Source organism: Terrapene carolina, unplaced genomic scaffold (genome assembly GCF_002925995.2).
Source record: "Terrapene carolina triunguis isolate 2854851 unplaced genomic scaffold, T_m_triunguis-2.0 Scaffold629, whole genome shotgun sequence".
NCBI lineage: Eukaryota > Metazoa > Chordata > Testudines > Emydidae > Terrapene > Terrapene triunguis.
The window spans coordinates 1-20,542 of NW_020664980.1; the positions used below are offsets into that span (position 1 = coordinate 1).

General features: G+C 43.9%; 1 protein-coding gene across 1 annotated transcript in view; it reads left to right on the forward strand.

Annotated features, from left to right (window-relative positions):
- The first annotated feature begins 811 nt into the window (after positions 1-811).
- The window catches only part of ERGIC1 (endoplasmic reticulum-golgi intermediate compartment 1), a 94,435-nt gene continuing 74,704 nt past the window's right edge, over positions 812-20,542 (forward strand). The window contains exon 1 of the mRNA XM_024199339.3: positions 812-931. Within this exon, the coding sequence (XP_024055107.1) occupies positions 912-931 (20 nt within the window). The 5' untranslated portion in view covers positions 812-911. The remainder of the gene's footprint in view (positions 932-20,542) is intronic.

Consider the following 20,542-nt stretch of genomic DNA (forward strand, 5'->3'; position numbering starts at 1 on the left):
TGGAGCATAAGCTTTCGTGGGTGAATACCCACTTCGTCAGACGTCTGCCATGCGTCTGACGAAGTGGGTATTCACCCACGAAAGCTTATGCTCCAATACGTCTGTCCAATACGTTAGTCTATAAGGTGCCACAGGACTCTTTCTTGCTTTTTACAGATCCAGACTAACACGGCTACCCCCTGATACTTTTCTGTGCTGTGATCTAACTTGTGCTGTAGGTGAGACCACTTTGTCAACCCCCTTTCCAAAGCAGTGATTAGTTAGTCCGCAGCCAGCAAAAGGCCTGGGGTTATCCGTACACCTTCCTCTGAAGCCTCAGCTGCTTTCTCAGTTTCCACTTACTGCTGGACACAGAGATGATCTGAAGCATCCCCATCAGAAACAGGCTGCAGTTTACTGGGCCCAGGCTCTCCCTCCAGTGCAGCCCCAACTACTCCTGTGGTAGCTCATTATGTAAGGAGAGTGATTATTATTGTATTTATTGTTTGGGCTGAAAGGTCCCTAGCGAGGACAGGCCCCCTGTGCTAGGCGCTGTACAAACACGCAGTGCTTACCCCGAAGAGCTCACACAGCCTGTACACACGGAGCCGGAGGAGGGCGGGCGGCAGAGGCACAGAGCGGGAAGGCCCCTGTCCAGGGTCCCCCAGCAGGGCAGTGGCACAGCTAGCTCTCCTGAGTGCCAGCCCGGGACCAGGGAGCGGCTCCTCTAGGCCGCGCACCGGCCGCGCCGCCTGCCGCCGGCCGGCCTCTCCTGGCCCTTTAACTCGCCGGCGGAAGCGGCTGCCGTGGCCGGTGCCGGCTGCCCAATGGGGATGCGGTTCGCGGCCCATCACTTCCTGGCCCTGCAGCCGGGCCGGCACGAGCGAGGCTGAGAGAGCCGGGCCGGGGGAGGGGCCGCACCCGCCACCAACATGCCCTTTGACTTCAGGAGGTGAGTGCGGGGCGCCCCCCGCCCCCCAGCGCGCGGGGCGGGCCCCGGGGGCTCCTGGCGCGCGGACCTTACCGCGGCGCGAGGCCGGGCTCTAGGGCCCCTAGTGCACGGGGGCGGGGGACACCCGTGACCCGGGGCATCCCATGCTGTCCGCGGCGATATCCGCCGGGGCGTCACGCGCTGGGGGAGCGGTCCATGTAGCCCCTTCCCTCCAGCCGTGCATGGTGTGGGGGAAGAAAAGAGTCGCAGGATCCTTGCAGCCCTCGGCACCTTGGGGCTGCTCCTCCTCCCCGAGCTGGTGACTTGTTCAGGGACATTCTTCCCTTGCAGGGTGCAGAGCACAGTTGTATCCGTTCACCAGCTAAACCTGGCCTGGCCTCATCTGGGGACGCTGAGCGCCCCCACCCTCTGAGCGCTTCCTCCCACGTGTACGTTAGTTCACAGGGTGCAACCTGCGCGAGTGTCTCGTAGACACTGGGTAGAGCTCGCTGAAGCACAGGCAGGGGTGTGATCTTTGCGCAAGAAAACATGTTATTATATAACACCATAAATGTGCTCAGTGCTTTGCAAAAACAAGGTGAGGTCCTGACCCAAATTGCTTATGACCTCACCTGGGCTGAAATGAAACACAAGCTGCAGAGCAGGCTGGGGAGAGGGTGGGGAGGCCACTTTAGGGCTGGGGTGGGCAGGATGCCAGGGGAAGGGGACTAGGTTTTGAGAGGGAAGGTGCATGGGAAGTTGGAGATTCTTCCAACAATGCTGTTATGTAATAATGTTGTGTAAAGTGGGTGTCGAGGATCTTTGTAGAGCGTATTGAGGGCATGTGGGCATGCTGGGTGGAGAGGTAGAACCCTTTGTATGATTCCTATGCTGGCTGGGTGGAGGTAATGCTTCATTACTTTAGACACAGACAGTAACAAAAGAGCTGAGTTGAGCACTCTGCCTTCTCTTTCTCTCCTTGCAGGGAGACACACTGACAGGTCTTTGATCCCAGTATAATGCTCTACCAAGCTAAAGCTTCTCTAGGGGGCTGCCTGATATAATAAGGCTACATGTAACTAAATCTTTGTGTGTTGTTGCTACTGACAGCACTGAAATTCTCATCAATCAAAACAGCATGGACATCTCAACCTGTACTTGCCTGGATTCGTGTTAGCAAACTATGTCTTGAGACACAGACCTATAAATGAGGTTGCCATGCATGCTTCATGTAGCCTCATAGAGACTTAGATTCATACTGAAAATTTTTTTGGAAAAACAACAAAAAGTCCAGTGGCACCTTAAAGGTTAGTCTTTAAGGTGCCACCGGACTCCTTGTTGTTTTTGTGGATACAGACTAACATGGCTAACCCCTGATTCAAAAAACTTGGTAAACATGGACTTGAGGTTGCAATGGCAAAATCGTTCCCTGTGGTCCTTGTGCTCTTCCTGAGCATGAGCTTTTAATTCCCCAAACTTGCACCGGAAGAGCAGAAACTGTGCAGTTAAGGTGTCCTCATGTGCCCCTTACAAGAGTGTTGGGCTTACAATTAAAAATGCAGAGTAAACATTGGAGAACTGGAAAAAGTAAAGTTAAGATGATACTTCCCACCTAAGAAGCTATAGAACCTTAGCTGTGCCCTCTTTGGGATACCTTTGATTTCAGGAGGTGAGATGCTAGAAGGAACTGGGAACATCACAGTACCTTACCTCTCCCAAACAAAACTGTCATTTTCTCTGTGCCCACCATAACTCCAAATCAGGACTCTTATTTATACAGTTCAGTGGGATTTTCTTTGTTCTGTGAGGCACTATTGATCCAGTGGGTAATTGCTTCTAGTGGAATGAGCACAATGGAGTATTGCTTAGCTGGAAACAATGCAATTTCACTAAATCCTACTAGATTTTGGGGGGTCTGTGGCTTCAAAGTCCCCTGTCTGATTTGTGTGAAACTTGGTGGTAGAATTATTCCTCAGCTTTGGAGATAGGCTGCCAATTTCAAACCTCATAGGCCTCTATTTGCAGACAGTAGAGGTGTGTGGAAAAATAGGGCTTATAATGGGATCTGGAGCAACTGCTATAAATAGTATGCGAGGGAAGTGTGTTTCAGGTGGCTTGATAAATGCAATTCCTCATGTTCCAAAGTTTCAAAACCCATGTGGAAACACAAGCTCACTAAAATAAAGAAAAGGGCTGATGGTTCACAACATGATGAGACAGAGAAATTAAATAAATCTGGGGTTATAAAATTTGATCCAAACTTCCCCAAAATTTGGAAGTGTTGGTTCAGAGCTATTTTTTGAGAGATTTCAAAGTCACAGATAAACTTTGCATTCTTTGTTTCTTTGCCACCCAGAGGGCTAAAAATAAGATTTTTTTAAGGTATCATCTTACATAATGTAAACTAACAAAAAAAAAAAAGAAAAAGAAAAAAAAAGAAACTGTTTAGCTTTCATCTAAGATGACAATCATAAAATGGTCAAACTGGTATATCCCAGAACCCAGTCGTTTTATGGTACAGAAATTAATTGTCATGTCTGACAAAGTAAAACTATACAGTGTTGTTGCAGCCGCGTTGGTCCCAGGATATTAGCGAGACAAGGTGGGCGAGGTAGTATCTCTTATTGGACCAACTTCTGTTGGTGAGAGACAAACTTTCAAACTACACAGAGCTCTTCTGTAAGAACTGTGTTGCCTGGTAGAGTAGCTCTAGATACAGTGGATTGCAGTAGTCGGGACTGGAGATGATAAAGGTATGAATGGAGTGAGGTCTTCATCTGCCAGGAAAAAAACACAACCTTTTGGCCAGCCGAACATGAAGGAATGTGTATTTGCTGCCCTGAATAGAGATGAGACCAAGACTACAAATCATCTTAAGACGAGCTACAGCCACAGCTTCTCATCTCCTAGATCAGTAGTGACCGAAATTGGCCTTTTCACAGCTTTTCAGCAACCAGTATATAAAATGAGTTGGCGAGTCCCAATCCATCTACTAGTGGACATGGATACATATCACAGATACTAGTAATTGCATGAGAGGCGATAGACTGAAGAGCCTATGAAAACTGAACACCTCACTCCTATAGGAGTCAGGTGCATTGTTGGGGGCAGTGTGGGGAAAGCTTGTGCTGTTGCCTGTGCTCTGTGCAGTATCTGTTTGTGGATAAATAGAACTTTTATCTCCTGTGCTGTCAAGCTGTCCATTTTCAGGAACACCGAATTCATTTCAATTTAAAATATAATGAAATGTGTTCACTCGAAATTAGTTTGGAATGAATGAACAACCAGTCTGGCCCAGAGAGTATTAGCGTTTTAATAATACTTGAGCACTTATCTAGTGCTTTTCATCTTCACAGCATTTTATACATAATGACTAATCTTGCAATCTGTCTGTGAAGTAGGTAAGCAATTAAGGCCTTACTTTATAGGTTGAAATCTTTGGTGCATACTACTTTGGGTCTGCATTGTTAAGACTGAAGCACGTCATTCAGGTACATACCCTTCGGACAGAACATCTTATCCTAGTAATGCACACAGGCTTGCTGCCTTTTTATTTTCTCAGCCAAAATTTGGCTACAAATGGAATACAAATGTTTCCGCACATACCCCAGTCTCTGTTTTTCATGTCAAAACACCTTCATCCCACACCATCCTTTCTACTACAATTGCCAAACAAGTGGGGCTGCAGGATTTATGGGGAGCTGCAGATGTTTCTAGGGACCCAGGCTGCTTCCATGTGCAACTTCTGTGAAAGTTAGAAGCATGCCTAAGTTAAACTGTAACTTTGGCCCACCTTGAATGGGGATGGTAGGGCAAAAACTTGTCTAATGCATGATGTAACAGCTTGCTAGACCTTGCTTCTGCAGAGAGCAGCATCTCTGAGAGGAAAGAGACCTTGGAATTTTAAATGTTCTTCATAATTCTCAGGACAATGAACAGGTCAAAAATATCAGCGTGTCTGTGCATTGGAAACTAGGTAACAAGGTGGAGAGAGAAACTTTTGTCACATGTATTATTGTTGTCCTTGTGGCTGACTGCTTTTCCGGTGTCTGGCAGTTCTCATTTCAAAGCTAGTCACAGATGGCTGTGGAGTAGCCACTGAGGCTTTTGAATTCTTTCAGGACCATTAAACTGCTGTTATTCAGCCTGCGAGCAAGTATAAACTAGAGGAACTGTAACTCAGATCTTGTTTTAACTGTGGGCAATTCCGAAGTTATGTGCTAACAGATCCAAGTGCTCTGCTATTCTGGCATTGGATAGTAAATCACCATTTATAGCTAATGGAGCAATTCAGAACTTACTTCCCATCATTTAATAATTTTGCTGGGTTTTTTATTGCTTGATGATGTGAGTGGAATAATAGAGCTCACCAGTACATTGGGCACAGGTTTCAGAGGCATGGGGAAGGAGCCAGGCTTACAGCGGATTTAGATTTAAATGTTAAGGCCTAGTCTACACTAGAAAAGGTTTGCCTTTACATATATAGCTATATCGGCAAACCCTCCCAGAGTAGATGCAGCCTATAGTGGCAAAAAAAAACATTTCCCAGTTCCCCAAGCAAAATGAGCTGTACTGGCAAAAGCGTTTTTGTGCAAGTACGACTGTATCTACACCAGGGCTTTTGCCAGTATAAAAAAAGTCACACTCCTTAACCAAAATTACTATATTGTACTAGCAGAATTTTCTAGTGGCCTTAGACTGGAAGTGCTCAGAGGCAGGAGCTGTCTCTTATTCTGTTGGTATGGAGCCTAGCACAATGGAGCCCTATTCTCAGTTGGCCCCTAAGCACAACTGTAATAAACGTGGTGGGTTTTTTTTTTTTTTAAAGGAGGCTGTCCCTGGGATGACTATTTGTAATCCACACTTTAAAACATACTTTTTGTTGGGGGATGAGCAAATGTTTGCTTCAGTTCTTATTTGTCTTTCCTGAGCCGGTAGGACCATCTCTAATTGAAGCTGACATGCTTTCAACCTTGTTGCTTTCAGTGGAGGGTAAAGCATATATGTGTGGTGTTTTTAAAGCTTAAACCCATCCATTGTGATGGCTAATGGACAAAGTGATGCTTGAATTAGCCAGCCTGGAGTATTTGAGAAGCTGATGAAGCAGATTGCAGCAGGAACTATAGGGCAGAGTTATGTTGCCCTTTTTCTCGCCGCCTCTACCCCCAATATTAAAAACTGGCTTCAAACTGACAGACTATTGACTACTCTAAAATCTTACAAAATTTCTCTTCTGAATTCTGTGATTCCATGAAGAACTTCTGCATTCACTTGTGAGCCCTAGGAAAAGAGCTTTGTTTTCAGTCCTCAAACTTCTGAAGAAGACACACAAAACTTTCCTTCCTGACTCTTTTTTCTTTGACAGATTCATAAGGGTTGCAACTCAAAATCCTGATGTGACACTCAAAATGCTGGTTAGCTGGGAGTTGGGTGACCATCTTTTCCATATCCCCTTTTCTATAAATTCACCATTTGTGTATTTTTGAATAGAGTTCCTGACTAAATGACGCATCGCTATTTCCAGATCCATATCAAATGCTTAATGGAAATGTACATATTTGGTCGATAGTTTTAATTTGGAGTCTCCAAGGTGCTTTGTGGGGACTCAAATGAGTCTGTATTGCTGATAGCCCAGTAGTAGTTTGCACTGCACCAATCTGTCTGTTTGCTCTTGCTGTGTGTTGTTTAACTAGCTGCATTAATGCACAGTGGTAGTTCATTTGGCAAAAACACACTTTTTCAAATGAGCTCTGGGTGCCCTTTGTGTAGAATATAAAGTGCTGGTGCTAGGTAGCAGTGGGTGTGTATTTCTGTAAGGGTGAGGAATTAATGCCAGCTTTCCACATCCATGAGATGTGTTGGGCTTATTTTTTTGCTTTAGAATCAGTGTGTAAACCTTGGTATGTGCCCTATAGTAAATTAACCTCAAAGTGGCAATTCTTCAACAAAAAAACTTCAAAAACAGACTCTAATGTGAAGCTGCAGAACTGGAATTAATTTGCAAACTAGATACCATCAGATTAGGCCTGAATAAAGACTGGGAGTGGTTGGGTCATTACAAAACATAAATTTAATTTCCCCCATACTAATTTCTCCCTACTGTTACTCACACCTTCTTGTCAACTGTCTGTAATGGGCCACTCTCTTACCACTTCAAAAGTTATTTTCCCTCCCTTGGTATCCTGCTGTTAATTGATTTATCTCGTTAGACTGACCTAACACTTGGTAAAGCACCTCCATCATTTCATGTATTTATACCTGCTCCTGTATTTTTTACTTCATACATCTGATGAAGTGGGTTCTAACCCACGAAAGTTTATGCCCAAATAAATTTGTTAGTCTCTAAGGTGCCACAAGGACGCCTCGTCTTTTTTAGTGACAATAATTCCTGATGTTCATATCATGCCTTTATTCAGCAGAATTGGTAAAGGTCCTCCAAGGACTCTTGTATATGATTCAATTGGATGCTGTACTCTTTGCTCCCTGACCTAATTTATGCATGTATAAGTAAAAACTGTAGTGTTGTTCTGTGCTGTTAAATAGCTTCTGCTTCACACTCCAGAGGGAGCTGCATTTTTATTAGCTGTTAAAGTGATAACTAAGCGCTTGGTTACACAATACTTGTCATTCCATATTTTTTATATGATAACACAGTCACCGCTGGGGTGGAAAGGGGTATTTGTTCACCAGTGATACAGCACAATGTAGAGTGACACACAACCTCTCCAAATGCACCTGATGCGGGAACCGTATGTAGTTGCCAGAGTTTGGTATCATTCAGGATACTGCCTTGCCCTCAACTTTGTTTAAAATAAACAAGATATCATTGGGGGAGAATTGAGGGGAATTATTGTGGAATCTCAGGAGTTAACTAGACAAGCGAGAACCTGAGCAAGTATTGGGATGCGCAGAACCTCTAGAAGTGTCAAGAACTTTAGTGAAGCTTGTGCTATAGGTAATGTGATTATATAAATACTACTTTCTTTCTAGGTATTCTTAATACCCCTCTATTCCTTCTAAAATCTAATTACTCAAGTGCAAGGTTTTTACTCCGAACACAGAAGAAAAATATTAAGCTTCAGTTAGCTTTGGCTTGTTTCTTCTTGACTTCACTTTACCAAGATATTTGTCTTTCTCAGTACGTTCATTGAAGCCACGATCTTCACTTTGTGACATCACAGGTCATTGACTTGCAGTTGCATCAGATATTGCGCACAGGATTGTAGCAACACTGCATGAATTAAGCAAGAGTAGTGGAAGCTGAGAGAGCTTGAGTGTAAAACATATGTACATACCTATTGAAAAGATTCATAGATTTTTTTATGGCCAGAAGGGACCATTAGATCAGTCTGACCTCCTGTGTGACAGAGGCCACAGAACTTCATCCAGTTACTCCTGTATTGAGCACAAAAGCAGGGAAAACTTAATCTGCGAAAGGCTGAAATAATCTTTTCCCCATCCACACTGCAAAAACTCCCATGTCCTAAAGCAGTTTTCTAAACTCTTGAATGTGTGGATAGTGATCAGTGCTCTGAAATCAGAGTTAATGGGCTATTAACTATGAGATAAGTTGCTGTTCAGTGACTGAAAACACCCATTGTAAAGAAACTTCAGCTGGAGAGAGTGTGATAAAAGGCTGGCAGCTTTTGAACTGGTTTTGCAGGTTGTTGTAGCATTTAAGAAAAATCTTCCTTAATGAAGCATATCTTAAATGTTTATCAGGAAAATGCACAAGGAGCCAGAAATACAGATTTGATTTTTATAATGAATGAACACTTTGCAATGGGCACAAATCCATGTTAAGGTAACAAATCCACTTTCTCAAATCTCCCTTCAATTTTAGTTTGAAATAGTGAGACTTTGAGGTAAGTCATTTGCCCCCCTTCTCCCTGCCATCTGCCCATAGGCCAATCCATGCTCCAGGTAAAATACTTTTGGGGATCCTGATAAAACACTGTTGCAACTTGTAGTGTAGATCTGACTGTAGCCATGTTTCTTAACCAGGGTGAAGCCTTGGGGATTGATACGAATGTTTGGTGTAAATTGGGAGTAACTTCACAGATTAGAACTGGGCCTGTGGACTGTCATAACATTTAGCCTGGTTGGAGAGCATTGATTAAGTCCCATCCAAATTGTAAGCTGTAACTGTCTCCTCTCCCTCGTTGGCATTTTATAGTGTGCCTTGCACCTTCATAAACTTTTCTTGGAAACTGGGTCAGAAACAGGAACGGCACTGAAAGCCAGATGCTGTGTCTGATCTGAGCTAATCCTGTGGTAATACAATCAGTTTCAAAAGGAAATCAAAGGTACTCCCACTGCCTGTGCCGGAGAAGCAGCTCACAGGGTTTGAACACAGTAAGCGGAAGTCTTAGTTGTATGTTTCACCTAAACTTTTTTTAACCCTGCCTGTCCTCCTTGCAGAAAAAGTTTGTGACAGAAACATTGCTGTAATAAATGTTCCATAGCAGACAAGCAATGGCTCAGATAGGGTATGTTACTGAACCACAACTCTTAATGTTCCATTGGCTTCAATGGATGACTGTAGCACAGCAGGTGCAGGAGAATAAATCAGAGGTGTGGATTTTGTGGGGAGGCCATAGTGAAATTGGGATCCTATATAACTATCAAATCTTTCTTTTCTGGTAGGTAAGCTGGGACCCCAATACTGGGCCCCAACTAAGACTTTTAAGGCCGTTAAAAGATGGTCCAGATGAATTTGAAAGATGAATTTGTTCATGTTAATTTAGATGGTTGGTTACCAAGTTGAATCCTCTGTAATTGGAAAAGAATACAAAGATCATAGAAGGGTGCTCAGGAATTAAATTCTAATTGGTCTGGAAGGGAAGAGAGTGGCAGGTAAGAGAACCTTATCTGGTAGCTGCCCCTTTTGAGCTTTGTCGCAGGATAGTTACTGAGATGCTGCTTGATATACAGCAGCCAGAACATATATTTGGAGCCATCTTGGTGTCCCTGGGGAAAGGGGTATGTTGTGACCTGAAATCTAGCGTATTGAGAATGACATTTGTCCATACAATATTATCCCATTTTACTTTAGGAATGTAGGGGGACTCTTCAGTGCTTTGGGTGTGTGGCTGGGGTCCCACGGGAGCCACACTGAGGTTACTTAATTGGGCAAACTGCAAAGAATGGGGCAGACAATCCCCAAAGCTGGTGGTCATTCCAGTACTTAGATACACCAAGCTAGCCTCAAAACAGCTTCTGTAATACCTCACTGGTTACCCAGAAACCAAAACACAGTTCCCTTAAAGCAACCCAGCCGTAGGCGTCCAACCAGACACACAAGTCAAATATGATGAGGATTACTGAAAATCTTACTCATCATATAAGAAAGTTCTACCAATCCCAAAGGATCAGACACATTACTTCCCAAGTTAATGAATATTTCAGATCTTACTCAAGTACACGCTTACAGCCAATTCTTATGAACTAAATTAACATTTATTAAAAAAGAAAAGAGAGAATTGATTAAAAGCTCAGTATACATACAGACATGAGTACCATTCTGAGATCAGTTTTATAGTAGAGATGATGAGCTTTGTAGTTGCAAAGAGTTCTTTCAGATTAGTCCATAAGTTATAAGTCCAATGTTCATATTCAGTGTGATCCAGATGGGACTGGAGATCTCAGTCTTACGACTCAAGCTTCCCCTGCATAAAGTATCAAGCAGATCTGAGATGAAAGGATCAGGACCCAAGAGTCATTTATACAGTTTTCTAGCAGCTTCTTGACCATACAGTCCTTAGGCGAACAATAGGCAATCATAGAGACTCTCTGAAGTAGACCTATTTCCTAAGCATCACTGGTAATTAGCTACACAGATTAACATAAGGCAATTTATCCATTAAGCCATTTATCACAAACTTTAAAGAGAGCTATATACAGTGACATTATTTCACCCAAGATTCATCTAAATGTTAATACTCCCTTTGATCTCTGAATCAATAGCTATAGGAATAGACAGGAACTAACATCTAACAAGATATAAGTAAACACATACAATTAGTATCCCCTCTAATTCTCTAACAATACAGGTTTGCATTTCAAAGTTCTAGCCTATCTAACATGGAATGGCCCTAATTACCATTTACATACTTTTCTAACATGTCTCTAAAGGTTGAACCTGGGTCAATTAGCCTGTGAACTGCTTAGCCCTTTCTGGCTATGGGTCACAGGGTGTATACAGTGAGGCAGCATTGTCTAGTAGTCCCTGGAACAAGGGACAAGGTGTCTGGACTCCTGGGACTCATTCCTGACTCAGTCAGCTCTTTGTGGCCTTGGGCAACGAATTTCACCTTTCTGTGCCTCAGTTACCTGATCTCTGAAAGGGACATATTACTTGCAGAGCACCTTTCATTTGAAGTGTTCACAGTTCTTTTCTCTCTGGGGTAAGAAATGTCGTATTTGGCGTTGTACAGTAGGAGCATAATCAGTTGTAGATAGCAGAGCTCTAGCAGTTTCCCTGTTTGGTGTGGAGAAATCTTTGTCTCCTTGAGTGGAGCATGGTTTCTCTGAAAACCATGGCTGTCCAAACCACATCTACAGGTGACTGTTCCTCTGTCTTCCTCACCTCTTGGCATCCCCCACATGTCCCATTATCCTGACACAATACTGTCCTTCACTGTTCAGGAAAACCATGTGAGGTTAATACTAGCAACAGCTATGTACCACACTTAACATGTTTTCAGTTCTAGTGTAGTACTGATGCTTTCTTTACTTGATCAGATTTTGTTTCATGGCATTGTAGAGTGCAGGACAGAAGTGGAGTCTAACGATTTTTAGTCTTGGCCCCTAAAGTGGACATCCTGCCTGTTGGTTTTGTTAATTGCTTCACTCAGAATTACGTTCTCTCTTGCTTTCAGTCCAGCAGTGGGTTTGGTTCCTTTTAAATACCGGTCCCCTTACTTGGACATTTTTTCTTCATTACATTTTTCTCCTGTTTTGATGAAGCACAGTGTGGTTTGCTCACTTTATTTAAAAAAAAAAAAAAAAAATCTCTCCCTCACACTCTGCCATCCTTCATTTTGACATTTTATTCTCACTGCCTAAAAGGGAAAAAAAAAAATCACTCCTTGGCACGAATCCACAGCCAAGTCTTTCTCGGTCTACAAATACTGTCTCCCTCCTAATTTCCACTGAAATGTAGTTGTGCCTAATATATTTTTCCTTTGAAATTGTGTGTTCTACTGCTTCCTCTTAGCCCTCTCTTTTCCATTCTTTCCAACCTCTGAAGCAGTTTGTTCTGTTGGCACATTTCAATGACAGAGATTTATTTGATATTCCTGGAGGGTGGAGAGCAAACCACACAAGCACTTGAAGACCAAGATCTCCAAACTCATAACATAATATAGTTGGCAAATAAGGCATAATAGAGAATAATATGACTGGGGTGGGAGGAGCAGGGGTAGGAGAACTAGGTTCTTGGCAAAGAAGTCAATTCAATAAAGGAACAGAGAATTTGCTTAGCTTTTTGCACCCTCTTATTGAAGTATTCAAGTGGGGGTCAATGTACCTTTTGTTCTAAAAGTAACTTGTTTGGTTTTGTATATATATTTTTTTTCTATAGGCAGATGTGTCTAGGACAGTGATCTCCCAACCTTTTTATGCCCAAGATCGCTTTTTGAATTTAAGGGCAACCCAGGATCTACCCGGCCCCTTCCCCAAAGCCCCACCCCACTCACTCCAGCCTCCCCCACCCTCACTCACTTTCACTGGGCTGGGGTAGGGGCTTGGGAGGGGGTGCCGGCTCTGGACTGGAACCGAGGGGTTTGCAGTTTGGGAGGGGGCTTTGGGCTGAGCCTGGGGCAGGGGGTTGGGGTGCAGGAGGGGGCTCTGGGCTGGGGCAGAGTGTTGGGGTGCAGGAAGGAGTACAGGGTGCTGGCTCTGGGAGGGGGATCAGGACTGGGCAGGGGGTTGGAGTGTAGGAGGGGGTATAGGGTGCTGGCTCTGGGAGGGGGGTCAGGGCTGGGGTTGGGGGTGCTGGGTACTGTCAAGAGTGTTTCTGATGTCCGCTCCTCCCTGGTCCCTTACAGTCCAGTTACCAACAGGCTGAACTTGTAATGAATGTACTGTCTGTATTAAAACAGAATGTGCCAGTCCTATATAGTGTTAACCTCATTAGCTTGTTCTCAGTACTCCTCCTTGTTTGAGAAACTTCCTCTGTTTCAGTGTGTCTTTGGAATCAGAATTAAGAGGGAGGAACTGGCTGGCAGAGAAATCTATTCCTGTCCTTTACCCCAGACCTAAAAGTGCAAAGAGCTATGAGGTCAAAGAGGAAGGGCACTGTTGAGAAGTGCTGAGGTGGTAGGAGTGTGTGTATTGTGTAGGTGACTTGTCTTGTGCCAGTCCCAACCTCATCTATTTTTAAAACAAACAAGTTAATTTAAAACTACATTAAACACTCCACCTCCCTGAATTTTCCAGTACATATTGGAACTTGCTTCAATCAGTTCAGAATAAACTGTTTTTGTTGTGTAATTGTGAAACTGAAAAAAGATCACTCTTCTAAAACTGGCCTTCTGAAGTACATATTTAATGCACTATTGTAAATAAGGCCAGTTGGTTGCTTAAGGATATTTGCATCTTATCAACTGTTATACAGGTGCTAATCTCATAATGTGTTTTAATAACTTGCTGGTATTTTTAATAAGCAACTTATTCATTCTGCTTTGAATGGGTGTTTGTCCATCTTCACTCAAATATTCAGGGCCAGCCACTGTGTGTGCCCAGTTTGCATGTGTAAATTTTGATTTACAAGAACATGCAGTTTAGCTTACACCCTTTTGAAAACTGGGCCTCTATTCAGGAAAGCATCCCTGTTCACAATGGCATTTATGCTTAATGTATATGTTTAAGTGCTGTCATGAATCAAGGCCATGGCTCTTAAAGTGCATGTGTCATGGGGTTTAACAAACTCCTTGAGTTTCCCTAGTAAAGACCTTCCAAAGTATATATTTAAAAAAATAAACCTTTGATCTTAGACATTAGCACTTATGGAGCTTTTCATTTGTAGATCTCAAAGCACTTTACAAATATAGGTAAGTATTATTAGCGCCACTCTACAGGTGGAGAAAGTGAAGAACAAAGGTTAAGTGACTTGACCAAAATCACACACTGAGTCAGTGCTGGGAATAGAATAGAATCAGATCTACTAACTTCCAGTCCTTCATCCTAACCACAGGACCACACTCCCTTTATATCTCCCAACATCTCTCCTGACCACCTCTCCCTCATGTTACACTCTCCCTTCCCATTAGATGGGAAATATGGAAACTTTTGTCTAAACAAAGAGAAGTAGTAGTAAGAGCAAGGAACTCCCGAGTTCTTATTCTGGGTCTGCTACTGATTTCCTGTGTAATATTGGGCAAGTCCCTTAACCTCGCAATGTCTGTTTCCTTATCTATAAAATGGGGGTGGTAACATTTGCCAACTTCATTGCAGGAAGAATAATTAGTATTTATCAAGCATTATATAAAAGGTGTTCTGCCCTGTACGTCAGAGCTGGTAGCTGCCTTTGGGTAGGAAACAAAGGAACTTCCTGGAAACAAAGGATCTCAAAATAAAATCTTAAATTACTATTTTCCTAAGGAATGGAAAAAGTGGTTTGTACAGCTATAGCTTACCTTTGGCACACAGTTTAAACTAAGGCAATAGGTTAAGGCATTTGTCTTTTTCCTCTCTGCTTTTTGTAAGTGAATTTACTATTGTTGAAAGGTATGTTCTGGCTTATTTAACAGCTCTGGTGAGTGAAATCCTAGATCTATCCCCAGAATAGGTACAACATGGATAGCAATAGTTTGGAAAAAAATAGGCAATTAAACCATTTCCCCCCATTAACATTCTGTTTGTATTTAAAGGGACACCTTCAACTTGAAATTTAACCATTTTTAAAAAAAAAAAGACACTACACCACTAACCCTCCCTGAGAAATGTGGGGGGGGGTTTTTTTTTTTTTTTTTTTTTTTACAATCACACTTTTTTCTTTTCTTTTCCCCATTTGCTATGTGAAACACCCAAATGAGGGGGGAAAGTAACCCTAACTCTACCCAGACTGCTGTAAAATTCACAAAGTAAACAAACTGGAAAAAATAGTAACTTTTTCTCTAATCTGAGTCACTGTGACGTTAGATACGACTTGCAGCAATAGTAGACAAAAAACAAAAAAACAAAAATGAACACCCCCCGCCCCCCCAATCAAAACTTCAGAAGTGTGTCTGTGTTTCTCTTTAAACTGATCCTGAAAGTTCATGCTTCAGGGTTTCTGCTGGTCACCTGTAGGGGTCAGGAAGGGATTTTTTAAAAAAAGTCTTTCCTCTGAAGCATCACGGATGGCCATGGCTAGATACAGGACATTGGACAGCGAGGACTCTGAGGTGGCACCAAACATACTCTTGCTCTCAGGTGCTTGGCTAGCTTGATTGTGCTCATATACATGGGGTTGGGAAGGAATTTCCCCCCCGGTCAGATTGGTAGCGACACTGGGGTTTTTTCACCTTCCTTTGCTGTGTGTGGGTGCAGGGCACCTGCCAGAATTATCTGGGTATAGTTCACATAAGCATTTCCGTTCCATTACGGGGGCTTTGGTGCATCTCAGTCCCTTCTGTTCTCTGCGTGTGACACGTAATAATTTCATCTCCTGTGGGCTGTAACACTTTGGTCTAATTTTGGTTGTTGGGTTTAGTGTGTGGGTGCTGGGTGGTGTTGGTGGCTTATGATACAGGAGGTCAGACGAGATGATCTGAGGGTCCCTTTTGGCCTTAAATTCTATGATTCAGACCGCACTGTGCTTGTGCATGGTAATCTCAACGTGAATTGGACACAACTGTTCTGATTGTTTTACCTTTTCCTTTTCACTCAGCTTGGACAGTCGTCCTAAATGTTGAAAAGTAAATAAGATTTTTTAAACATTTGTTCTTAGTAATAGTAATGGTAAGAAATTTGCTTTTTAAAAACATTTTACCTGACACTCTCCTCCTTTTTGTAAGAAGCTGCTAGGGAAGTAAAAAGAGAAGGCCCTTAGCCCTCGCTTCCCCAACCCCACACACCCACGGCGCCCCCTGGGCAGCCCCCCCAGCACTTGCGGCTCCCCGTGGACTGCCCCCCAGGCCGCCACTCCCCCCAGCACCTGTGGCGCCACCTGGGCCGCCCCCACGAGCACCCGCGGCACTCCCAAGATTTAGTCACGGGTATAATACAAATTATGGACAGGTCCCAGGCTGTGAATTTTTGTTTACTGCCGTGACTTGTCCATGACTTTTACTAAAAATACCCATGACTAAAACGTAGTCTTAGTTATAAGCCACTCAAGGTGGCCACCTGTGGTAGAGTGTGTGGCAGCCCTGTTGTTTGTTTGGCATTGATGGGACTGCTCTAATAGTCTAGCATTCAAGGACTGTTAGCCCACCATTACTGACAAAGCAAAGATGAATTGTCCCAAAGTCATTGTTTCAGAGCAGTGACCCAAGGAAATGAAAGAACAGTTGGTGGTTCTTCACAACTTGTTTTTCTAGCCCTGTATTGTGTGGCTTGCTTTGTGTGGTAAAATCTGCTCTCCTAGGAGCACTAGAAGGTTATGTGTGTGTTTTTGTTCCTCTTTCAAGTCTCCCTTTATATAGTTTTTCTAGCACTCTGTAATTTTTCATCTATTTTGTTTTGTTTTTTGGTGTCTTGGCAGAGGAGGTAGCTGTAATGGTGGAACATGAGGCACCTCCACACCCCCTCCCTTCATGGAGTTATGCCATGAAAATCTGCTTTGCTCTTTCATATTCCCTAGAAGAAATGGGGGAAAGGGGAAAGCAAGCGTGCGCGTGTGTTGTGTGTGCACATGCATTTGTACACACGTGCCCCCCACTGATCATCTTGCATGCTGAACTACCTCGCAAAACATTTAGTGAAGGGCTTTTTTCTTTGAATTTAAATGGTGGTGAGCATTCCTCCCCTCGTACCTCAAGTTGTTGAGGAGCTAGTGGTAGGCTTTTAACTCATGCTCCTTCATGCTTCCAATTCCTGTAATACTTTATTCCCTGACTTTCCTTTATTTCTCTGTCCTGTTATGGCTTTCTCTGTGCCCAGGTAGCTGATGTACCATAGGGGTACAAATGCTGTTCAGTAAATCAGCTAGCAGATACAGAATGGAGGCCCTAGAAATACCATAGGGAGTTAGGAAGAAGGGCGTGCCTCTCACTCCGACTCTGCCATCAGTATGAGACTGTCCCGAGCTGTAACTCCCTGAGACTGAAAAAGGCCCCTTCCTAAACTCAGGCCTACTGTGATTCCATGAAGCATGTAGAAGGTGGCAAAAAATGTAGTTGGTCCTTCTTTCCTCTCCTCCACCCCCTAAATCAGGGGTGGGCAAACTACGGCCTGCGAGCTGCACCATGCGGCTCGGCCCCGCTTGGCACTCCACCGAGGGCACAGGGTTGGGGGCCGCACCGTGCGGCTCCTGGAAGCCGCAGCATGACCCCGCTCCGGCTCCTACGCGCTCCAATGGGAGCTGCAGGGGCGGTGCCCGCAGATGGGACAGCTTGCAGAGCCACCTGGCCACGCCTCCGCATAGGAGCCGGAGAAGGGACATACCGCTGCCTCCGGGAGCCACTAGAGGTAAGTGCTGCTCGGAGCCTGCATCCACTGAGGCTCTCTCCATGCCCCACCCCCCGACCCCACCCCGATCCCCCTCTGGCTCTCCAAACCCCTCGATCCCAGCCCGGAGCACCCTCCTGCACCCCAAACCTCTCATCCCCTGCCCCACCCTAGAGCCCGCACACCCAGCCAGAACCTGCACCCATTCCCGCAACTCTGCTCCAGCCCTGATCCCCCTTCCGCCCTCCGAACCCCTCAGTCCCAGCCCAGAGCATCCTCCTACACCCCAAACTCCTCATCTCCAGCTCCACCGCAGAGCCCGCACTCCCTCCCGCACCCCACCCCAATTTCGTGAGCATTCATGGCCCACCAAACAATTTCTATTCCCCGATGTGGCCCTCGGGCCAAAAAGTTTGCCCACTCCTGGGGTGGAGAAGGTTTGGGGGGAGGAGGAAACTTCTCAAGGTAACTTGGGGACTGACTCTAATCTCCATACAACATCCAACCTTTCCTTTTTGGAAATAGAATTATGAATGGAGCCTTTAGCCTACAAATCATTCTGACTTAATCTGGCCCAAATTTATAGTGATTTTTTTTCTCTGTGCTCCCTGTCTCCAATCCTCAAATTATTAGTTGTATGGTTTATGCAAAATGAGCTGGTGGGTTCTAAATTCCAAATGGACAGGTATTCACACCAACAGGCGGTACCTTGGTCGGAAGTCTGAACAGAAGCAGAGTCTGAATGAGCCATGGTCTGTGAACTCCTTTCTTGGTGCTAGAGGTGCTTCCTCCAGAAAAATATTGAGGTGGTGGTGGCTGTGTAGGGGCAGCCTGTTCGGTAGACAAATGGAGAACTTGATTCTGTAGGGCCATCATTTCAGCTCACTTCACCTGAACAGAAATCCTCCTGAACAAATATTCTTATAAATGCTTTCTAAATTGGGATTGTGGTTGCTCAATTTTCCCTCAAAAACAGCCTGTGTGTTACACAGATGTCTGACTTGATGAATTGCTAATGCATCTCCTGTATCGTGAAATGGCAAATATAAAAATAGGAACAACTACACTGATCTTGGGAGAGTTGATTATCTGTCCTGGCTGGGTGTATGACATCTGGATTGATCGACCCAACTCCGCTTTCTGAGTGGCACACTCATGATACAACAGTGGAATAGAAATGCCCAGGGAAGGAGGCAGAGACAGCAGTTGGCGAGGATGGTTCATTGGGTGGAGGGGAGGCTGACAAACCCTAAGATTCTGTTTTTTCTTGTTTTGAGGCTAAATTCATCCTCTTCACTTCATTTTTAAAGATGATTTTTGTCTCTTCCATGACAGCTGAATAGAAATAGTTCCTTGGTCGAGTTCACCAGCAGTTGTTGAGCTTTGTCCTTACGCAGTTGTTACATGGAATAATTACAGATGGTTTTGTAGCCTAGAAGGATGTGATCTAAAAACTAATTATAAACAAGCCAAAGTTTAAGTTTCAGAGTAGCAGCCGTGTTAGTCTATATCTGCAAAAAGAACACCTTAGAGACTAACAAATTTATTTGAGCATAAGCTTTCGTGGGCTAAAGCCCACTTCATCGGATGCATAGAATGGAACATATAGTAAGGAGATATATATATATATACACACACACATACAGAGAACATGAAAAGGTGGGAGTTGCCCTACCAACTCTAAGAGGCTAATTAATTAAGATGAGCAATTATCAGCAGGAGAAAAAAAAACTTTTGTAGTGATAATCAAGATGGCCCATTTCAGACAGTTTGACAAGAAGGTGTGAGGATACTTAACATGGGGAAATAGATACAATGTGTGTAATGGCTCATCCATTCCCAGTCTCTATTCAAGCCTAAATTGATGGTATCTAGTTTGCATATTAATTCAAGTTGAGCAGTTTCTCGTTGGAGTCTGTTTTTGAAGCTTTTCTGTTACAAGATTGCCACCTTTAAGTCTGTTACTGAGTGACCAGAGAGGTTGAAGTGTTCTCCTACTGGTTTTTGAATGTTACGATTCCTGATGGTCAGATTTGTGTCCATTTATTCTTTTGCGTGGAGACTGTCCGGTTTGGCCAATGTACATGGCAGAGGGGCATTGCTGGCACATGATAGCATATATCACATTGGTAGATGTGCAGGTGAACGAGCCCCTGATGGCGTGGCTGATGTGATTAGGTCCTATGATGATGTCACTTGAATAGATATGTGGACAGAGTTGGCATCGGGCTTTGTTGCAAGGATAGGTTCCTGGGTTAGTGTTTTTGTTCTGTGGTGTGTGGCTGCTGGTTAGTATTTGCTTCAGGTTGGGGGGCTGTCGGTAAGCGAGGACAGGTCTGCCTTCCAAGATCTGTCAGAGTGAGGGATCATCTTTCAGGATAAGTTGTAGATCTTTGATGATGCACTGGAGAGGTTTTAGTTGGAGGCTGAAGGTGACGGCTAGTGGCATTCTGTTATTTTCTTTGTTGGGCCTCTCCTGTAGTAGGTGACATCTGGGTACTCTTCTGGCTCTGTCAATCTGTTTTTTCACTTCAGCAGGTGGGTATTGTAGTTGTAAGAATGCTTGATAGAGATCTTGTAGGTGCTTGTCTCTGTCTGAGGGATTGGAGCAAATGCAGTTGTATCTTAGAACTTGGCTGTAGACAATGGATCGTGTGGTGTGTCCTGGATGGAAGCTGGAGGCATATAGGTAAGTATAGTGGTCAGTAGGTTTCTGGTATAGGGGGTATTTATGTGACCAAAAGAATAAATGGACACACATCTGACCATCAGGAATCATAATGTTCAGAAACCAATAGGAAAACACTTCAACCTCTCTGGTCACTCAGTAACAGACTTAAAGGTGGCAATCTTGTAACAGAAAAGCTTCAAAAACAGACTCCAACGAGAAACTGCTCAACTTGAATTAATATGCAAACTAGATACCATCAATTTAGGCTTGAATAGAGACTGGGAATGGATGAGCCATTACACATATTGAATCTATTTCCCCATGTTAAGTATCCTCACACCTTCTTGTCAAACTGTCTGAAATGA